Source organism: Gymnoscopelus braueri (assembly GCF_963280865.1).
Source record: "Gymnoscopelus braueri genome assembly, chromosome: 2".
Taxonomy (NCBI): domain Eukaryota; kingdom Metazoa; phylum Chordata; class Actinopteri; order Myctophiformes; family Myctophidae; genus Gymnoscopelus; species Gymnoscopelus braueri.
In genome coordinates, this window is record NC_137604.1 from 40408262 (window position 1) to 40426891 (window position 18630).

Sequence of the window (18630 nt, forward strand, 5' to 3'; positions counted from 1 at the left end):
GCTGAATAACAAACACAGGGTGAGACTAAGGGGCCTCAACACCCCATGTGGGTTAGCCAGAGGCAGAGAGGTACAGTACATGTAACACTGCTAACTGTTCTCCCCTGTGTGTCTGCTTGTGTTCTGTGTGTGTGCGTGTGTCTGTGTGTGTACACCAGTGTTTCCGAAACAGTGTGTCGGGACCTATTTTTGGGTCGCAAACCCATTGTTATGACCCTGGCCTAGGGGTGCCAGGAAACATAGCAAAAACAAGGGAGACGCAGTTAAAAAGCTAAAACGAATATTTATTAATTAACTTAAAACCAGCAAACAAACTGAAAAAACTGATGGGATGTGAGGATCAGTAAAGTCAGTGATGTAGTGCATCTATGCATGAGTGGATGGTGTAGTAGTGCGTGTAGGTGTGTCGTATGTATTGACCAAAATGTTGAAAGGAGTCCATGGGTGTGAGGTGAAAAAGGAATGAACTGCCAAAGGACTGGGGAGACAGGCTTTTAAAGGGGCGTACATACCTAGGCCCTGGTGTTCCCCAATTAGACTGATGATCATCACACTGCTCCCTAAGTCCTAGGAACAAATGAGAAACACAAATGAGAAGGGCAAAGAAAATTCACAAACTTATGACAACTGTAGGTCTATATCATACATACACAGGGAACTGTCACACCCATTTTTATGGGTCGCAAGTAAATATCCCTTTTGTCCACTTATATCATTGTTTTAAATGATTGTATTATGTATAATATATGTAAACATTTTTCAAAAGAACTTCATACATATTTTTTTTTGAAAGATTTTTTTTTAAAAGCTTTTAGATCACCTATTTTCACTAGTTTGGGTCATCACATTTCTCTTTTGAGTCTCGAGCTAAAAAGTTTTGGAACCACTGCTGTAAGCCATGGGTATTCATTTAACTCTTGAGAGTGGACAAATGTCACTAAATGGACCCGTTACATTTGTATACACACTCAGAGTTACACATGGATGAATTAAAACTGAGGATGTTGTGCATTTGTGTTTAATTTCTGTGTACGACTGTGTTTGTGCATTTCTCTTTGTCTGCTTGTCAATGTCTCCATTTGTTTGTTCATGTGCATGTCTTTGCTCGTTTGTGTTTAATTATGTGTGTGTGTGTGTGTATGTCTGTGTGTGTGTCCAGGCCCAGGGTAAAGAGTCAGCGTGCAGAACCATGGCAGCTCAGACATGAGGACAGCGATGCTGTGTGGAACGAACTGACTCACTTCAAACGCCTCTCCAGGAAACTCAACGCAGACAAGTATGCTCCTCTCACACTGACCTGGTGCACTCATGGAACATGCCATCACGCACATGAACGCATGCAGGCTCGCATGTACGCACACACACACACACACACACACACACACACACACACACACACGTCTCACACGCATATACACACGTCCGTACGGACACACGCACGCACGCACAGTCACACACACAAACATTCATGACTCACTCATTCACACACACACACACACACACACACACACACACACAGACACACACACTGACACACTGAGAACCACTCTCACTGCCTCCTCTCCATCTCACCCTTCGACCTGTCCCCCACAGTTTGTGGGTGTTAAAATGTGCGCGTGCCCTTCCCAGCTTCCCAGCATCCACCGGGCCCCTCCTCCTCATTACCAGTCAGCGGGGGGCCCGCACCACATCATTAGGCTTCTTACTCATTTGTAAAATTGGCCGCCTGAAGATTCACACTTAAAAGTGCGGGACGGAGAAAAGTCGAGGGGGGGGGTGGGGTCGAGAGGTGCAATCACATTATTGGACGTTCGCTGTGTCTTTGTGAAATGTCTGCATTTTTCCGCCACTTTTGTTAATGATAGGATTACACATGTCTAATAATGCAAGCGATAGTGTCTTGAGGTAAGTGTCACCGAGGGCATCCAGAGTGTGAGTGCGGGTGTATGGCAGCTGTGGTAGTCTTGTTAACAGCCCAAAGTGGCAACCTGGAGCTGGGCGACTGTGTTAATTACAGCTTCTGTGAGTGGGGTACTTCATTAGATATCTACATTTCTCTGTGTGTCTCTTCTCTCTCCCATGTCTTGGCACCGCACTCTGTCTCACACTCATTCTTGCTTTGTCTTTCTCTTTGTGTCTCTCACTCACTCTCTCTCTCTCTCTCTCTCGCTCTCTCTCTTTCTCTTTCTCTTTCTCTTTCTCTTTCTCTCTCTCTTCTCTCTCTCTTTCTCTCTCTCCCCCTCCCTAGTTCCTTCTCTCTCAGAAAGAAGCAGGCCAATGCCTTGTTTGATATCGTGAAACCCATCACTAACTTTACACTCTCACCACCATTGGCCCTCCAATAAGCTACACTACACTTGGCCTAGAGCTCCTCTCCTCTCCTCTAGTCTCCTCTCCTCTCCTCTCCCCCCACTCCGCTCCCATCATCTCTCTCTTCACATCCTCTCCCCTTCCACCTCCACACAACCCCCACACTCCCAGCTACCTCACCCCCTCTGGCCCTTCTGTGATGCTGCAGGAGACTGGGGCCAAGACTCTGGTACTCCCCTTCCTCCTTCCCTCCTACATCACCGCAACCTCCATCCCCCTTACTGCCCTGTCCTCCTAATCCCAGCTGAGCTCATTATGATGTAGCCTGGCTGCCTCTCTCCAAGCCTGAGCTGTCCGAGCTAATTACAGGCTAGCAGCCCCAGCACCGCCGGCCGACACGGCCTGTTAGGGGATGTCCGTCCGCCTGCCTGTCCCTGGCCGGCCGGGGCTGGAATGCAGCACATACTGTAGTCTGGTGGTGAGTGGAGTATAGGGGTGAGAGGCTAGCTTACACACACACACGCGCACACACACACACACACACACACACACACACACACACACACACACACACACACACACACACACACACACACACACACACACACACACACACACACACACACACACACACACACACACAGTACAGGGTCCTTGGAACTGACCCGCAATGGAACCCACAAGGGACAAAGAGTGGCTGACCCACCAGACACCCCCCCTCTCTGCCTGGCCTCGTGCAACCAACTTGTCCTAGGGGGTTAGTGTAGATCCCCTTCAACCCCCCCCCCCCCCACCCCCCCAACCTCCTAAACTACCTCAATCTCTACCCAACTCCTCCCACCTTCAAGGCCCCCTCCTTACCCATCGGGCCGGCTTGTGCAAAGTAAACTTGGCTGAGGTCTCTAAACTCGTGCTTTAGAGAAAAGGGGGGGAAAAGTCTCCCAGGGCAAACACACACACACACACACACACCCTCTCTTTGATCTGGGCCTTTGGCCTCAGCCCTTGCGACCATTAAGCGGCTCAGTGTGATAAACCAAGCAGAAGCACACAATCCATCTCTCCTTTCCCCTCCATCCTCCTCTCCTCCCTCTTTTGTCGGTTTCAGTGGTGTCACAGTAGTGTGGGCAGGATGGATGGGGTTCGCCTCATGCACTATGCAAATAGGCAAGGAAGGCTTTATCAAGCAGCCTTAACCCAGCCATGTAAATGACTGTCGATAGCCTACAATTAAGCAGGAAACGGAGGGGGTCCATGTTATTGCAACAACAAACCCTGCAGCCCAGCCTCATCGGAGAAAACTCTGAAAGGGCCCCAGTCAGTTGCCATTTGCCATTCCACTGACCGTATTAAGATGATTGTGCTTGTGAAGGTTGCGCTCGATAAGTGTTAGCAATGATCCGCTAATGGCTAATTACCTCCTGGAGGCTGAGGATTTTTGGGGCCCAATAAATGGCCTCTTAACCAGGCTTTAAAACCAGCCAGCGGCAGGCCTAGAAGGAAGCTCTCTCTCTCTCCTTATTTTCATTGTCTCTTTACCTCTCTCAAGCACATGCTATTTCTCTTCCCCTCTCTCTCTCGTTCATACACACACACACACACACACACACACACACACACACACACACACACACACACACACACACACACACACACACACACACACACACACACACACACACACACTGTCATGAGACTGCACAGATGCCCCCATCCCAACCTCTATAAAGAAGAAACAGCATAACAGCCCTTATAAACACCGTCTTCAAGCCCAAATGACCGTTTTCCAAGAATGAATATGTCTGGATAAACTCCCTGAGTGAGTCCCTGTGGTGTGCAGAGCAAGTTATCTGCCCTCCCAACCCAACCCACCACCCACTACCACTACCACCTCTTCTATTCCCCCCAGCAGAGCGAGAGGTTGAACCTGAAGGTGAAAATGGTGCTGTTTCCTCTGGCTTCTAGTTTTTCCTTCCAGCTCCCTCCCAGTGGCTCCTTCTGAAACACTGGTGGATGCAGTATGTCAGAGATTGCTCATGGCTTATCAACTCAGTTTGCCCTTGAACTTGGAAGTTGTGGAAACTATGAATCCGTTAGCAGGGTTAGTTTTTTAGCTGTGTTACCAAAATAGATGCTCCACTTTATGGTTTCTCCTGTCATTCTTGTAGGGTTAGGGCTACGTGCAGTTAATGTGTAATATTCAGCCCCACTAGGAGCACGACTCTAGGGATGGCAATGTTGGTTGTTTCGTCCTTCTGTCCATCCATCCGAGACTTTGATGGATTGCCATTGGATTTGCTGTGAACCTTCATGCTTCCCAGAGGATGAACCCAACTGATTTTGGTGACCCTATGACGTTTCTTCTAGAGTTGGGTTGGTTTCCAGTTTACCCAGTCCGGTGTACGAGCTCAAACCAGTTTGATTGTATGTGGACAAACTGAGCTGGTATGCAAAGGTCTATTGTATACGTGAAAGACCTCCATTTATGCCTTATGTAGCAGATAGATAGACTTTTTAAAAACTACCTGGATAGTTAGTGAGGGTTTGTATATGTTGACTAGTTGAATAGCCTTTGTGGAACAGGTGTCGACTATCAGTTGACGGTTAATGGTATTGATTATAGAAATATTAATCGTGAAACAGCGATCTCCTCTGCAGTCAGCTCTCTACTGTGGGAACATTACAGTGTAGCATAGAAGGCAAAGCAAAATAATATTTTCCTGAATAATCCATGCATTTCACCTGTTAAAAACCCATATCATTACAAGAGGCTCCGTGTCCTTGCTAAGCAGTACCTGGTGATACTGTACCTGCTACCACCTCTGTTCCAGATGAGTTTTCCAGTGCAGGGAATGTTGTCAAGAATCTTTTTTTCACACCTGCTTTCAATAGACAGGTGCATAGGAAACAAACAGTTAACGCAGAAAGAGAATAGTTTTCACTTACAAACCAATTGATTAATGCAACATTCTGGTCAATAGGCCATTTTCTCAACTTTCTTCCATTCATGCCTGCTGAAATTAAGATAAGGATTGAATAATGTCGTGATACTCTAAATCTGGTGCATTGTCTGCAAGGGAAAAACAAACAAACCGTTGATTAAAAGTTATTATGGTTATTATGGCCGGGAGCACGGTGGCGCAGTCGGTAGCGCTGTCGCCTCACAGCTAGAAGGTCCTGGGTTCGATTCCCGCCGGGGGACGCTGTGGGCGCTGGGGGCGTGTCTTCTCCTCCGCGTCATCAGCGCCCATACCCTAGGTGGGGTTGGCGAAAGGGCCTACTCTGTGTGGAGTTTGCATGTTCTCCCCGTGTCTCCAAGGGTAGTTAATACCCTGGTCACTATACCGCCTCCCCCATGACAGCCGGGGCGCCTGATGGAGGGGAAGGGAACTGGTTGGAATAACGTGTTCCTTCCACGCGCTACGTCCAACGAGGGAAACTCCCCCCTGTCAGGTGACAAGAAGGTCAGTTGGCTCTCATGCCTGAAGGAAGCATGAGCTCGGCCCTGGCCTCCCTACTGTGGGGGACTGGTGTAATGCTGGTGTAGCGCCCAGGATCACTTAGGAAATTGGCACCGGGTGAAAAAAATGGGTTCCAAAAATCGCGGGATAAAAAAAAATTGGTTTTAAAAGTTATTATGGATATATGGACCTGTTTGGTTATCATTGGCCTTGTCCTTTCCATTTGTAGCAATCTAAATGGCTTTGATTTTGATTGCTGTTAATTACCCGTAAGTGTCATAGGGCAGTGGCCACAAAATTATGGACAAACAGATACTGTACGTTGTTGTAGAGCAATTTTTTCATACACAACATGCTACACATGTTTCTAAAATGTAGACATATGTTAGATGTGTGTGAATAAATTCATCATCATGTCCTGATTAAGACCTCCAGGTCGAAACATATTCTAATTAAATGCTGTTTGTATAGTCAAATAGCTTTGTTTGTATCAGGACTATGAGTCCTCTCTTCAACTTTTTATCTCACCAATAGGCTGTGCACCTTGCCTCCTCCTTTTAATAAATTACTCCCATGCGACACTTGTTGGATGTACTGTATGTATTTATGTTGGGTGTTATTAAAGTAAACCTGAAGATGACGTGCGACTAGTCAACTCGAATTACTGGGGGGAAAAAAAAGAAAATTCCCTGGATTCCCTTTGCCGTTGGTCATTAGTTTTGCACCCAAGCCCCTTGCAGTGTTTCATTACAACTTAGAACATGACGATATGTAGATTTGAAGTTAGAAATGTCTTGGCTAGAGAGCCAATGGGCACCTATGAGGGGGGTTACAATTTAGAGTTTTGCATAAAGCTGCAGGCAGATTTCAACTGAAGCGATCATTTCTCCAACTCATTTTGCGTTGCCTAGAGCGAAACCACATCATTCAGCTTCCCTTTTACCTGCTCTCACTGACTTCATATTTTCACGCCACCTCAAAAGATCTGTTTGCTCTTCAGTGTGAATGTACAGTTAGGGACAACATTCTTGTACTTTTGTGACTCTTAGCCAGAGGGATTTAGTAGAAGTACAGCTGAGAAGTACGAGTCAATTCCCATAGTAACTAAGAAATACATGGTCCTGCTCAGACATTAAAAGATCATGTAAAACAGATGTGGCAATATACATTTCCCCATACGTCCCACTCAGCACCAACAATACACGCCCCAGAGGTAAAACAGTTGGAATGAAGTCGATTGAAAAGGCAGACCCAACTACTAAGTCGAGATTCAGCAACACTGCATTCTGACTGAGATTTCCTCCTGGCTGTAACTGGCTGGCTGACTAGCTGGACGAGCAAGAGCAGGGCAGGGTGGGCGGGCGGGCGCGGAATGTTGATTCGCCGTGGGATCATTTTATCTGGCTCATTATGCATCTGTCTGCTGCACTCCATGTCCGCGCCTGTTAATTGTTGTTAAAGGTCTGTTGGTGGGAGAAAAAAAAGAGGCAGGGATTATTTAGGCCCCATAAACAGAGTAAACACATAGCAAATACCCCCTAACCCCCCCCCCCCCCCACGCGCACACACACACACACACACACACACACACACACACACACACACACACACACACACACACACTTAGAGAATTTAAGAGGCTCCACACAGATGACATCAAAGCATAAATTAGCCAGCCATTACTACTCGAAGGGGGGGGGGGGCTTTCAGTTGATTTGAGGTTGTGTAGTGCCAGCAGTGAACGCTCCTCTTCTGAGAGTGACCATTATGGAAGGGGCCCACCACCCCCTCTCTCCCAGTAGCCGACATTGACTCTAATGAAGTTTAATAAAGTTTACACTTATTTCCCTGCATGCTGCCATCTCTTTTCTTTTCATCTCGATTCGCTAAAAGGTATTAAAAGTAATGAGTGTCTCTTTTTGCCCCCCGGACTTGGCGCTTAGATAGAGGAGGGACAGGTTTGTGTACTATGCACACACACACACACACACACGCATACATAATATTTTATGTATGCTTTGAAATTAGACCACCAAAGTGGACCCTTCATTATTTTGTAAAATAATTATTGTATAAAAAAATATTTACACTTTACACTTGGTTTATAATTGCAATGCAAGCTTCCGTGCACCATCAAGCCATTGCTGTAGTCTCATAAAGGGAAAATTAAGAACATAAGAAATTGTGCTATTTCAAAGCAACAAGGTCGTCTAGTATAACACCCACAGACATAATATACTGTACAAGCAAAGTGGTTGTTCAAAGACGTGTTGCATTAATTTATGCTGATAATTCCTAGTCTTTCCACAGGCTCAATAAAGACAATATGATATCATTATGCCATTCCATTTTCTACCAGGCCTAGCACCATCAATTGAAAGTTATGGATCTTCTCATGCATTCTAGACTTGTCTACTAGTATTTTATATACATATATTTACTGTACACAGAGGCCCTTTTACATGCATCTACAGTACAGGGCTGGATGTTTCTGAAATCACTCATTATTGTCTCTGCTGTAGCTGCCTGCAGGTACACACAGATATGTGTGAACTCCGCTAGGAATTGCAGTAGCCTAGAGGTTAGAGACGCAGGCTTGTGACTTCGAACCCACCTTCAAACTTCGAACCCACCTGGGGAAATCTAGGCAGGGAAAAGTGAATGAGAACCACTCTTCCAGTCTCAACAACTACCATACAAGTGCCCTCGAGCAAGGCACCTAACCCCACCTCTGTTGTGGAGGTCTTCAGTGGGCAGCTGTGTAATGTGAATTGCTGTAAACAAGCGTCCATGTTTAGTCAAATTTCCCTGGATAAAAAAAGGTCAGAACGATAACCAGTCCTGTTTTACTGACTACAGTGCTTTATTCTCCCAGACTCCTCCCCTGACTCAACAGCCCTATAGCTAGGGCTTAACTAGCAAAAAGTCCCACCTGAATCAAATCATGTCTAAGTGTACCTCTCCCAGCCACCTCCTCCCCTGCAACAGGAAACAAAACAAAAAAGACTCTTCCCCAGCCACAAAAATGCCAGAAGTATCTTTTTTTTACTCTATTCCCTGTTTTTCCTATGTTTTGTACCAAGCCATACACTGAAAGGAAAGGCAGACCAGTGCATAAAAGCAAAACAGTTGAAGATGATGTGGGGTGTTTTTACACCCTCGTGGACGTGGACGGAGGTTGGATGGATGTTTGGTGCTTTCGGTGATGTAAGCTGCCTTCACTGGAGCCCAAGCAGGGAAGAGAGGAGATCAAATGATGCAGAGTGTGGATTGCTGAGGGCCTGGAGGTCCAGCAATGTATGAGAAAGACAGAGGAGAAAGTGTGGTTTAACAAACAGGCCAACAGAGTGACGCGAGACATAGACCTCATATCACAGACTGCATCATTACCAAGCATTGCACACCTGGTTGCTGTCTTTAGTTTGGATCATGCCAAAAAGAAAATCTTTGCTTTGATGCCTGCTGAGTGTTAGACTTACCGCCGGTGAAGTGAGGCTGCGAATTGTGAGGGCATTGTAAATGGCAGTTTTATTTGATCAGGAGAAACAAATAACTTGAAGGGTTTGTGGGCCTGTTTTTTGAATGCTCGGCCATGGAGAGAAACCATTCTTTCTTTTGACTTTAAGCACAGGTTGTGTATTATTATGATTATATTTTTCACTGTCATGTAACCATGTGGTCCCACTGAGATCAATAGTATCCTTGTCAAGGAGAGTTGACCAGGAGAGCTGAAACAAGACAACACAACATAAAAGTTGAAGATAATACGCACTTTACTGCACACTACGTGTGTACCCACAAATCACCCCCAGTGTGTTTTGTGGGTTGTTGTGGACCCACCATCCTCTGTAGTACTTTAGATAGGTTAGTAGTTTCCATCAACAAATTTTTTTGCGCATTTTGGATTTTGCGCATAAATCTCCCAAATCCACCCCCCTCAAGCGCAAAACTGTTTTAGCGAAATAAGTAAATATTCTGTATCTCGGCTCCTGTGTTTTACTATGTATTTTTGGCAAGACGTGCTATTTTCAACGGTGTATAACATAGGGGTGGGACGATATATCGGCAGTATATCGATTATTTATCGCGGGAGAAAGTATCGCGATATATCGCGATTTCGATATATCACGATTTCGATATATCGTCCCACCCCTAGTATAACAAGCGAACGGTAGGTCGCGATGATTTTTTTCGATGAAATCGTTAAAAATGCTGGCAGAGGCTGCAGCCTGTTTTAGAAAACCCCTGGCAGTGAATGTGAATGAGTTTTAATGTGCACAATATGCTGCTCCATTAATTAACGTCTCACTCTTATTCTGTGATCGTTTCTGTCCTCATATGTAGCAGTTGATAACTGTATCCAAGTCAGTTATACCAATGGTAACTGCGGGAAAACAAGCACTGTGGCTATCTTTGTGCCCAGCAGAGTCCACGTTATCCCCGCATTATAAGTAGCATTATAAGAATTAAACTAGGGTGCTCAGGTGGGCAAAATATGCCGGAACTGGTACTGTAGCGGTGAATACCAAGTCTGACCCAATTCAAGCATGTCTGCAACTTAATGTCATTCTTGAATAGGCCTAGTGCTATTACCAGTTGCTTGCACCAGCCCAAAGACCGCCTCTGGATAGTTAGAAGACTTGCACTTGCTCAATGGCCTATCAGGCAGGCCCTGTAAAATATTTTTGTATAGCCTAAAAGAATGTCAAAAAGTAAAATACATGTTCAATAATATGCTTTTCACTTGACTGGCAAAATAGCGCCCACCTACTGCTTATTTCATGAACTATCCCAATAATCGCATTTCATTAGTGGATGGAAACGTTTCTAAATTTGCATTTAGTTTTTCCGACTTTCTGAAATTTCGCTTCATATTATCGAAACGTTTTATTAAAACCCAGTTAGTGTCACAGAGACTAAGGCTTCCGTTACCAGTTTGTATGTACTGTAATATGTAGGAATTAACATATTTATTGATGGCATATTGGCATATTAATACAGTGCACATAGGAAGGATTACAGAAGTGTATTGATTTTATTTGACATGGTTTGACCATCACATTTTATGATTTGTTGTGGTGTTATGATAGGGATACCGAGGTAGGGAGTGGAATGGTCATCTCACTTGTGTAGAAAAGGTTTTAATATCCATACCAAAAGTACAGTGTAGCAGGTGTGAGCAGGAATTTGAAGTGACTTGGGTTTATTTTGGGTCTATAATAGGCTCGGCAGCAGATCGTATGTTTCCGGTTCAAATCTGCTCCCGGGGCAATCAAACAAAGCTATGGTAATGGTACCGGAACAGGGATCGGATATGCCACCTGCTGTACACCCGGGATTACAGTTATGAACAGATATGTGGGGGAAACACAGACACACACCGAGAGTTTGTACCCATTATAATACTTGGAGGCCAGTCTATGACGTCATGCATTTGGACCGCATGCCCCTTTGGATATGCAATACCTGTTGTACCTGTTGTAAAGAGTAAAAAAAAAAAGAGTACTTAATGCAGTACCCAACTACCCATTTATCATCGTACCAGTCTATTATGTGAGGACCATGACATCATATGGATGACATCAGGGCTTTCCGTTATGCAATAATCTGTTTCCCTTTTATGCCCGTGCAAAAAAGGGACACAGACAGACACAGAGATTTGTGGATTTCCGGGTCTGGACAACCGCCACTGACTTCCCACTCTGTACTGCACTCCCTCAGATCTTTGGCGATACACAGGCCAAGTTTGAAGTCGATGGGTCGGACGGTTAGGAGATACAGACTGACAGATACGCAGAGATTACATGCATCTATAGATAGATGTAGTTTTGTATACGTATATTTATTATTATGGTGATGACTTTACAGTATGTTACATAAAGTTCAAGTTGCGGCCGGTGTTTGTCGAAGGTGGGCTGGAATATGCCCAAATATGGACATACCCAAGCCTGGCATTGATTGATTGATTGATGTTTCTATTGACAAAAATGCATATACAGTACAGTACATGATTATACTGCCATGTGCTGGGGGGTATAGCAGACGTACAGAAATGTATAATGAATACCTTCATACAATTTCAACATACTAGACATTGACTAAAATAGTAAAAACAACATGGTTACTATGAATAGAACCTGTTACAACTTAACTAATCAAATTAAGGCATGCCGGTAACCCATTCCACATGCTGTAACTGCTAGAGTATAAAAAACAGTAGAGAACAAAAAATAGCACTCTCAGTCTACTGCATATATAATGCAGTTTGCCGGGTGCACGGCTCACGAAGATTCACAACAAGAAAGTAATAGCCAGCACTCCGAAGTCCTTCTGGTACTTTTAAATCATATGTGCACGGACAGTCACAGCATACACGGACGCATTTCGGCGTCAAGCCTTCCTCAGCGTGTATGATAAAACAGTGGGTATGAAAAACTGTCCTTTCCAATACAGCTTTTGAATTTGAAGGTACAAAATCTGTTGAGCTCCCTCTGGTGTAATAACTGTAGGCTACATCACTAACCTTTGAAAAGTGTTTGACCATTAAACCTTTTAATGCTTAGCGTGCAACTGGGGTAATCAATTTCCCCTCTGGGATCAATAAGTATTTATATTATATTATATTATATTCTGTACAGAGTAGGGTTTTCCTCTGCACGCGCTACATCCTCCCAGTGACGCTCCTCACTGGCAGGTGAAAAGAAGCAGCCGTTGATTCCATGTGTAATGTGTAACGGAGGAGGCGTGTAGTTTCAGTATCATACTTAGGACCAACCAGTCCACAGACCAAACTGTGTAGGGGTCAGCAATGACAATATTACACACAAATGTGTGGGATAGTCAGAATTGGCATAACAACTAAATTGGGAGAAAAGGGTGAAAAACTGACAGAGGAAAAAAATGTCCAAATATGCACATTTAACAGCTCTGAAGATCCATTGGAAATTAAATGTTCCCTGAGTGACCATCCATGGTGGAATCAAGCAAGACTCTTAGGCTTGACGGCAGAATGTTTTTAGCTGGTTGACGACCAGTCGTGCTGCTGCATTCTGGATCATTTGGAGGGGCTTAAAAGGATCCCTGGCTAATAAGCCAAATATGCCTTAATACATTATAATTGCCCTGTATAACTAAAATGACAAATTAAAAATACCATCAAATGTTTATTTATTTAGAAATAGTTCATCTTTTACTGAAGGGACAACACTCGTCGCAGGTTGATGATGACATTTGTCCATGTGTGGTCCAGCCCTATAGAATGTATGGAATGAATATGCTAATAAATCATATCTTAAACATTGTTTTGATGTTCATATTAACCGTAGGAAGTATTAAGTTGATCTTTTATTTTATTATGACATCTTCCTATAATTCTAGTAACCTCTGAGACCAAACCTCTGAGACCAAACCTCTGAGACCAAACCTGTGAAGCCCAAAATGTTTCTGCCCGGTTCTCCTCAGTGCCTGGAGCTATTGATCTCAAATTGCGCACAGCCATTGACCATTACCATGTGCATGGAACTGTGAAGCCCGTTTTTAGATTACATCAAATCTCAGCTTATTATTACCGTTTATGTGTCAAACAATGGGAGATCACTCTGCGCAGGGTTGCCAAGTTTCGCGAGACAAACAAGCAGCAAGGTCTATGAAAACAAGGCCAAACGAAGCGAGCCCTACAAGCAACAAGGTCTATGAAAAGAAGGCCAAACGAAGCACCATCACACATATACATTGCCTCTTGGAAAACAGCCAATCTACAAGCTCACAACGCGTCCCCACACCCACCTGCACTTTCGACGCACTTTCTCTAACCAATTTACACCCACTTCACGCTTACAACACCTGGACATGACATGGCAACCCAATTCAACCTCACTCTCCCAGCCTATCAGCGCCGTCGCTCAAACACGAACGGCAGCCATTGTTTCGGTCCATTGTTTCTGTAGCCAGCTTTCTCCGGACTTTTCAACTTCACAAAGCTCTCAAACTTCTTCTTTGAGGCACGGAATTTACTTATAAGATATCGTTTGGATAGAATTTAGTTGTTTCACTTCATATGTGTGGTCAATTAATCATGACAGAGCCTATTTAAAAATAAAAATTCAGAGAACCGGCAGGGGCGGCCCGTCACACGCATGTATCCGAATAAGGCACCCTATTTTGGCCATGGCCATCTCAAAAGTCCCGTTGCATCACATTAGTCGCGGAGGTGGCAAACATGCACTGCAATTGGCTGAAGGCGGAAAACGGTGCGTACTCACCCACCAGCGTATGTTGGCACACACACACACACACACACACACACACACACACACACACACACACACACACACACACACACACACACACACACACACACACACACACACACACACACACACACACACACACACACACACACACAGATCTGTTGTGCTATAGTCACAGCTTTGTATTGCAAAAAAAAAACGGGGAGACAGTGACACCACGCACGTCTCACAGTACAGTACAGACCGTACAGTACAGACCGTACAGTACAGTACAGACTGTACAGTACAGTACAGTACAGTACAGACCGTACAGTACAGTACAGTACAGACCGTACAGTACAGTACAGTACAGTACAGACCGTACAGTACGGTACAGTACAGTACAGACAGTACAGTACAGTACAGACCGTACAGTACAGTACAGTACAGACCGTACAGTACAGTACAGTACAGTACAGTACAGACCGTACAGTACAGTACAGACCGTACAGTACAGTACAGTACAGACCGTACAGTACAGTACAGTACAGTACAGTACAGACCGTACAGTACAGTACAGTACAGTACAGACCGTACAGTACAGACCGTACAGTACAGTACAGACCGTACAGTACAGTACAGTACAGTACAGACCGTACAGTACAGTACAGTACAGTACAGTACAGTACAGTACAGACCGTACAGTACAGTACAGTACAGACCTTACAGTACAGTACAGTACAGACCGTACAGTACAGTACAGACTGTACAGTACAGTACAGTACAGACCGTACAGTACAGACTGTACAGTACAGTACAGTACAGACCGTACAGTACAGTACAGTACAGACCGTACAGTACAGTACAGACCGTACAGTACAGACAGTACAGTACAGTACAGACCGTACAGTACAGTACAGTACAGACCGTACAGTACAGTACAGTTTTTTTTAATTTTTTTTTTTATCCCATGATTTTGTACCCCCAAACGACATTTTCTTTGGGGTGGTTAGGGGGGGGGGGGTTAGGGGGGGGTACTAGAATTCTGCCCGCGGCGCACGAGACGACTTGCGCTAAACGTTGCGTGTGTGTGTGTGTTTGCGACGGGACCCGGGGGGTGCCGCGGGGGGACCCGCGGGGGGACCGCGCTACAGGACGTGCAATAACCTTCACCGGGTATGGTCTAGTGCTAATAAATTCCATAGGGCTGGCTGGACCACAAATGGACAAATGACAAGACTTGTGACAGTTGTTGTCCCCCTTGAACTATTTCTAAAATAACAAAAATATTTAAGGCGTTTTTAATTTTACATTTGAGTTATAGAGGGCCATTATAATGTATTAAGGCATATTTGGTTTATTAGCCAGGGATCCTTTTAAGTGAGCATGCCGGTTACAGTAGTCAAGTTTTGAGATGACCGGGATCAGGAGCTGTGATGACTCCTGGGTGAGGAAGGTTCTAATCCTTCAAATGTTATAAAGTGTAAACCTACAGCACTGAGTGGCCGCTGCAATGTGTGCCTTGAATGAGAGCTGACTGTCCAGCACAACACCCTTGGCAGTTGGAACCGAAGCCACCAGGGAGTTGTCTTTGGAAATTGTGAGATCCTGCATGGGGCAGGACTTAAAGAATAATGCATCACATTAGTCGCGGAGGTGGCAAACATGCACTGCAATTGGCTGAAGGCGGAAAACGGTGCGTACTCACCCACCAGCGTATGTTGGCACACACACACACACACACACACACACACACACACACACACACACACACACACACACACACACACACACACACACACACACACACACACACACACACACACACAGATCTGTTGTGCTATAGTCACGGCTTTGTATTGCAAAAAAAAAACTGGGAGACAGTGACACCACGCACGTCTCACAGTACAGTACAGACCGTACAGTACAGACCGTACAGTACAGTACAGACTGTACAGTACAGTACAGTACAGTACAGACCGTACAGTACAGTACAGTACAGTACAGACCGTACAGTACAGTACAGTACAGTACAGTACAGACCGTACAGTACGGTACAGTACAGTACAGACAGTACAGTACAGTACAGACCGTACAGTACAGACAGTACAGTACAGTACAGTACATTACAGTACAGACCGTACAGTACAGTACAGACCGTACAGTACAGTACAGTACAGACCGTACAGTACAGTACAGTACAGTACAGACCGTACAGTACAGTACAGTACAGTACAGTACAGTACAGTACAGTACAGTACAGTACAGACCGTACAGTACAGACAGTACAGTACAGTACAGACCGTACAGTACAGTACAGACCGTACAGTACAGTACAGTACAGTACAGTTTTTTTTTTTTTTTTTTTTTTATTCCTTGATTTTGTACCCCCAAACGACATTTTCTTTGGGGTGGTTAGGGGGGGGTACTAGAATTCTGCCCGCGGCGCACGAGACGACTCGCGCTAAACGTTGCGTGTGTGTGTGTGTTTGCGACGGGACCCGGGGGGTGCCGCGCTACAGGACGTGCAATAACCTTCACCGGGTATGGTCTAGTGCTAATAAATTCCATAGGGCTGGCTGGACCACAAATGGACAAATGACAAGACTTGTGACAGTTGTTGTCCCCCTTGAACTATTTCTAAAATAACAAAAATATTTAAGGCGTTTTTAATTTTACATTTGAGTTATAGAGGGCCATTATAATGTATTAAGGCATATTTGGTTTATTAGCCAGGGATCCTTTTAAGTGAGCATGCCGGTTACAGTAGTCAAGTTTTGAGATGACCGGGATCAGGAGCTGTGATGACTCCTGGGTGAGGAAGGTTCTAATCCTTCAAATGTTATAAAGTGTAAACATACAGCACTGAGTGGCCGCTGCAATGTGTGCCTTGAATGAGAGCTGACTGTCCAGCACAACACCCTTGGCAGTTGGAACCGAAGCCACCAGGGAGTTGTCTTTGGAAATTGTGAGATCCTGCATGGGGCAGGACTTAAAGAAGAGAAGCTCAGTCTTATCTGTGTTCAGCTTGAGGTGGGGAGAAGACATCCACTGTGAGATGTCAGCCAGGCATGCAACGATGCTTTCTTCAACCTGAGTGGCAGAGGGGAAAGGAGAACAACAGTTGAGTGTCATCGGCATAACAGTGATAGGAGAGTGTGGGAGCAGAGATGACAGACAGCCAAGAGATTTAGTGTACAGGGTGTTTTCTGCGTGTGTATTTATATCTAGTGGTTTAGAGCTATGTTGTTAGAAACAAGCCATTACCCCCTGTGAATGGTATCAACCAGGGAATCTACCTGTAGCAGGGACATAAAAGACCAGATAGTCAGTTTTGGTAAAGTTGGTTGCGTTTGTAATGTGAAGCATGGAGAAAAAAAAAGTGGTGGTGAAATACATTTAGCTTGTCTCATGCCTTCTCATTGTGGTAACTCCAGCTGTTGTACCGGTCAAGCTAACAGTTTGGACCATTTTTTCATTACAGCTTGTTTTCAGGACAGTGGGCCGACTCCCTGTTTTTGTTGTGTTTAAGTCTGTTTTTTCTAAATGTATTTATATTTTTCTGTTGTGTTTTTGGTCTTCGTCTTTTATGTCTTATGTATTATTTGTTGGGAAATAAAGAAATACTTTAATAACAAAAAAAAGAACGATATAAGTGGGCCAAATGGGACATATACTGTATTTGTTTGATTACAGTATACAGGCAGATAAAATTACATTTGCATGCTGCTCTTATCCAACCACTTGACAAGTGTGCACGTACTGTAGCAGTTTGTGGTCTTCCTCAATGACAACAGGACGCTGTGGATGGACACATTCTGTCTCTCATGGGGAACAGACCTATGGCTCTCTGGTTACAGGGTATTCTCTCTAACCATTATGATAAAGTGTGATAAAACTCTTAACAGCTAGATTTTCTTGGTTAGTTTTTCATGTGTGGATGACTCAAGCACACCCACCGCCCCACCTGCGACGCCTGCCTCAACTTCTCATCATCCCCTTCCTAGTTGTTGCCCCCCCCCCCCCCCCCCCATCCTCTGGGATCAAAATAGACTGCAGATAAACATCTGTTATTCAAAATGATGTATTCACACAAGACATTGCAGGCTCTAAAGTGTGAGAATAGGGGAGATTGTGAGAGAAAGTGATGGGAGTGAGTGGGAGGTGTTGGCACCATCTCAGAAAACAATTATACTCAGTTGACAAAAAAAACAACAACAAAAAATAGGAGTAGATGCTGCATCTAGTTTTAATTGAACAACAGTTTGGGTCTAAGGAGGCCTAGGCGCTGCCTCTCAGCAGAGTGAGAGAGACAGAAGGAGACTTGATGCTATCTTTCTCCCATCAACACTCCACTGATGCGCTTGTGGATTACTGTGCTTTTGTTTTTTTATGTTAGGGAAATTTTTGTCCTCCATGATTCCAATCGAAATAGAAGTGCTTAAAAATCAAATATGGGAGAAAGCTATGGGATGTAAACACATTGAATGATTTTTTTTTATTTGATTAATTTAATTTGTTGATTTAATTATGTTGTTTTGTGCTCTGCAGCTTGTCATTTTGGATAATTTGAAAACAAAAAAAAAGGCAATTTAAAAGGAAAAGAAAATACCTCGGATATAACAGATATA

The 18630-nt window shown here is 44.4% G+C and overlaps 1 protein-coding gene across 3 annotated transcripts in view; it reads left to right on the forward strand.

Annotated features, from left to right (window-relative positions):
• The window catches only part of cntln (centlein, centrosomal protein), a 152562-nt gene that overhangs the window by 63329 nt on the left and 70603 nt on the right, over nt 1–18630 (forward strand). For all 3 annotated transcript variants that reach the window (XM_080454439.1, XM_080454440.1, XM_080454441.1), the window contains one exon: nt 1160–1276. In XM_080454439.1, coding sequence (XP_080310565.1) covers nt 1160–1276 — 117 coding nt within the window. The remainder of the gene's footprint in view (nt 1–1159; nt 1277–18630) is intronic.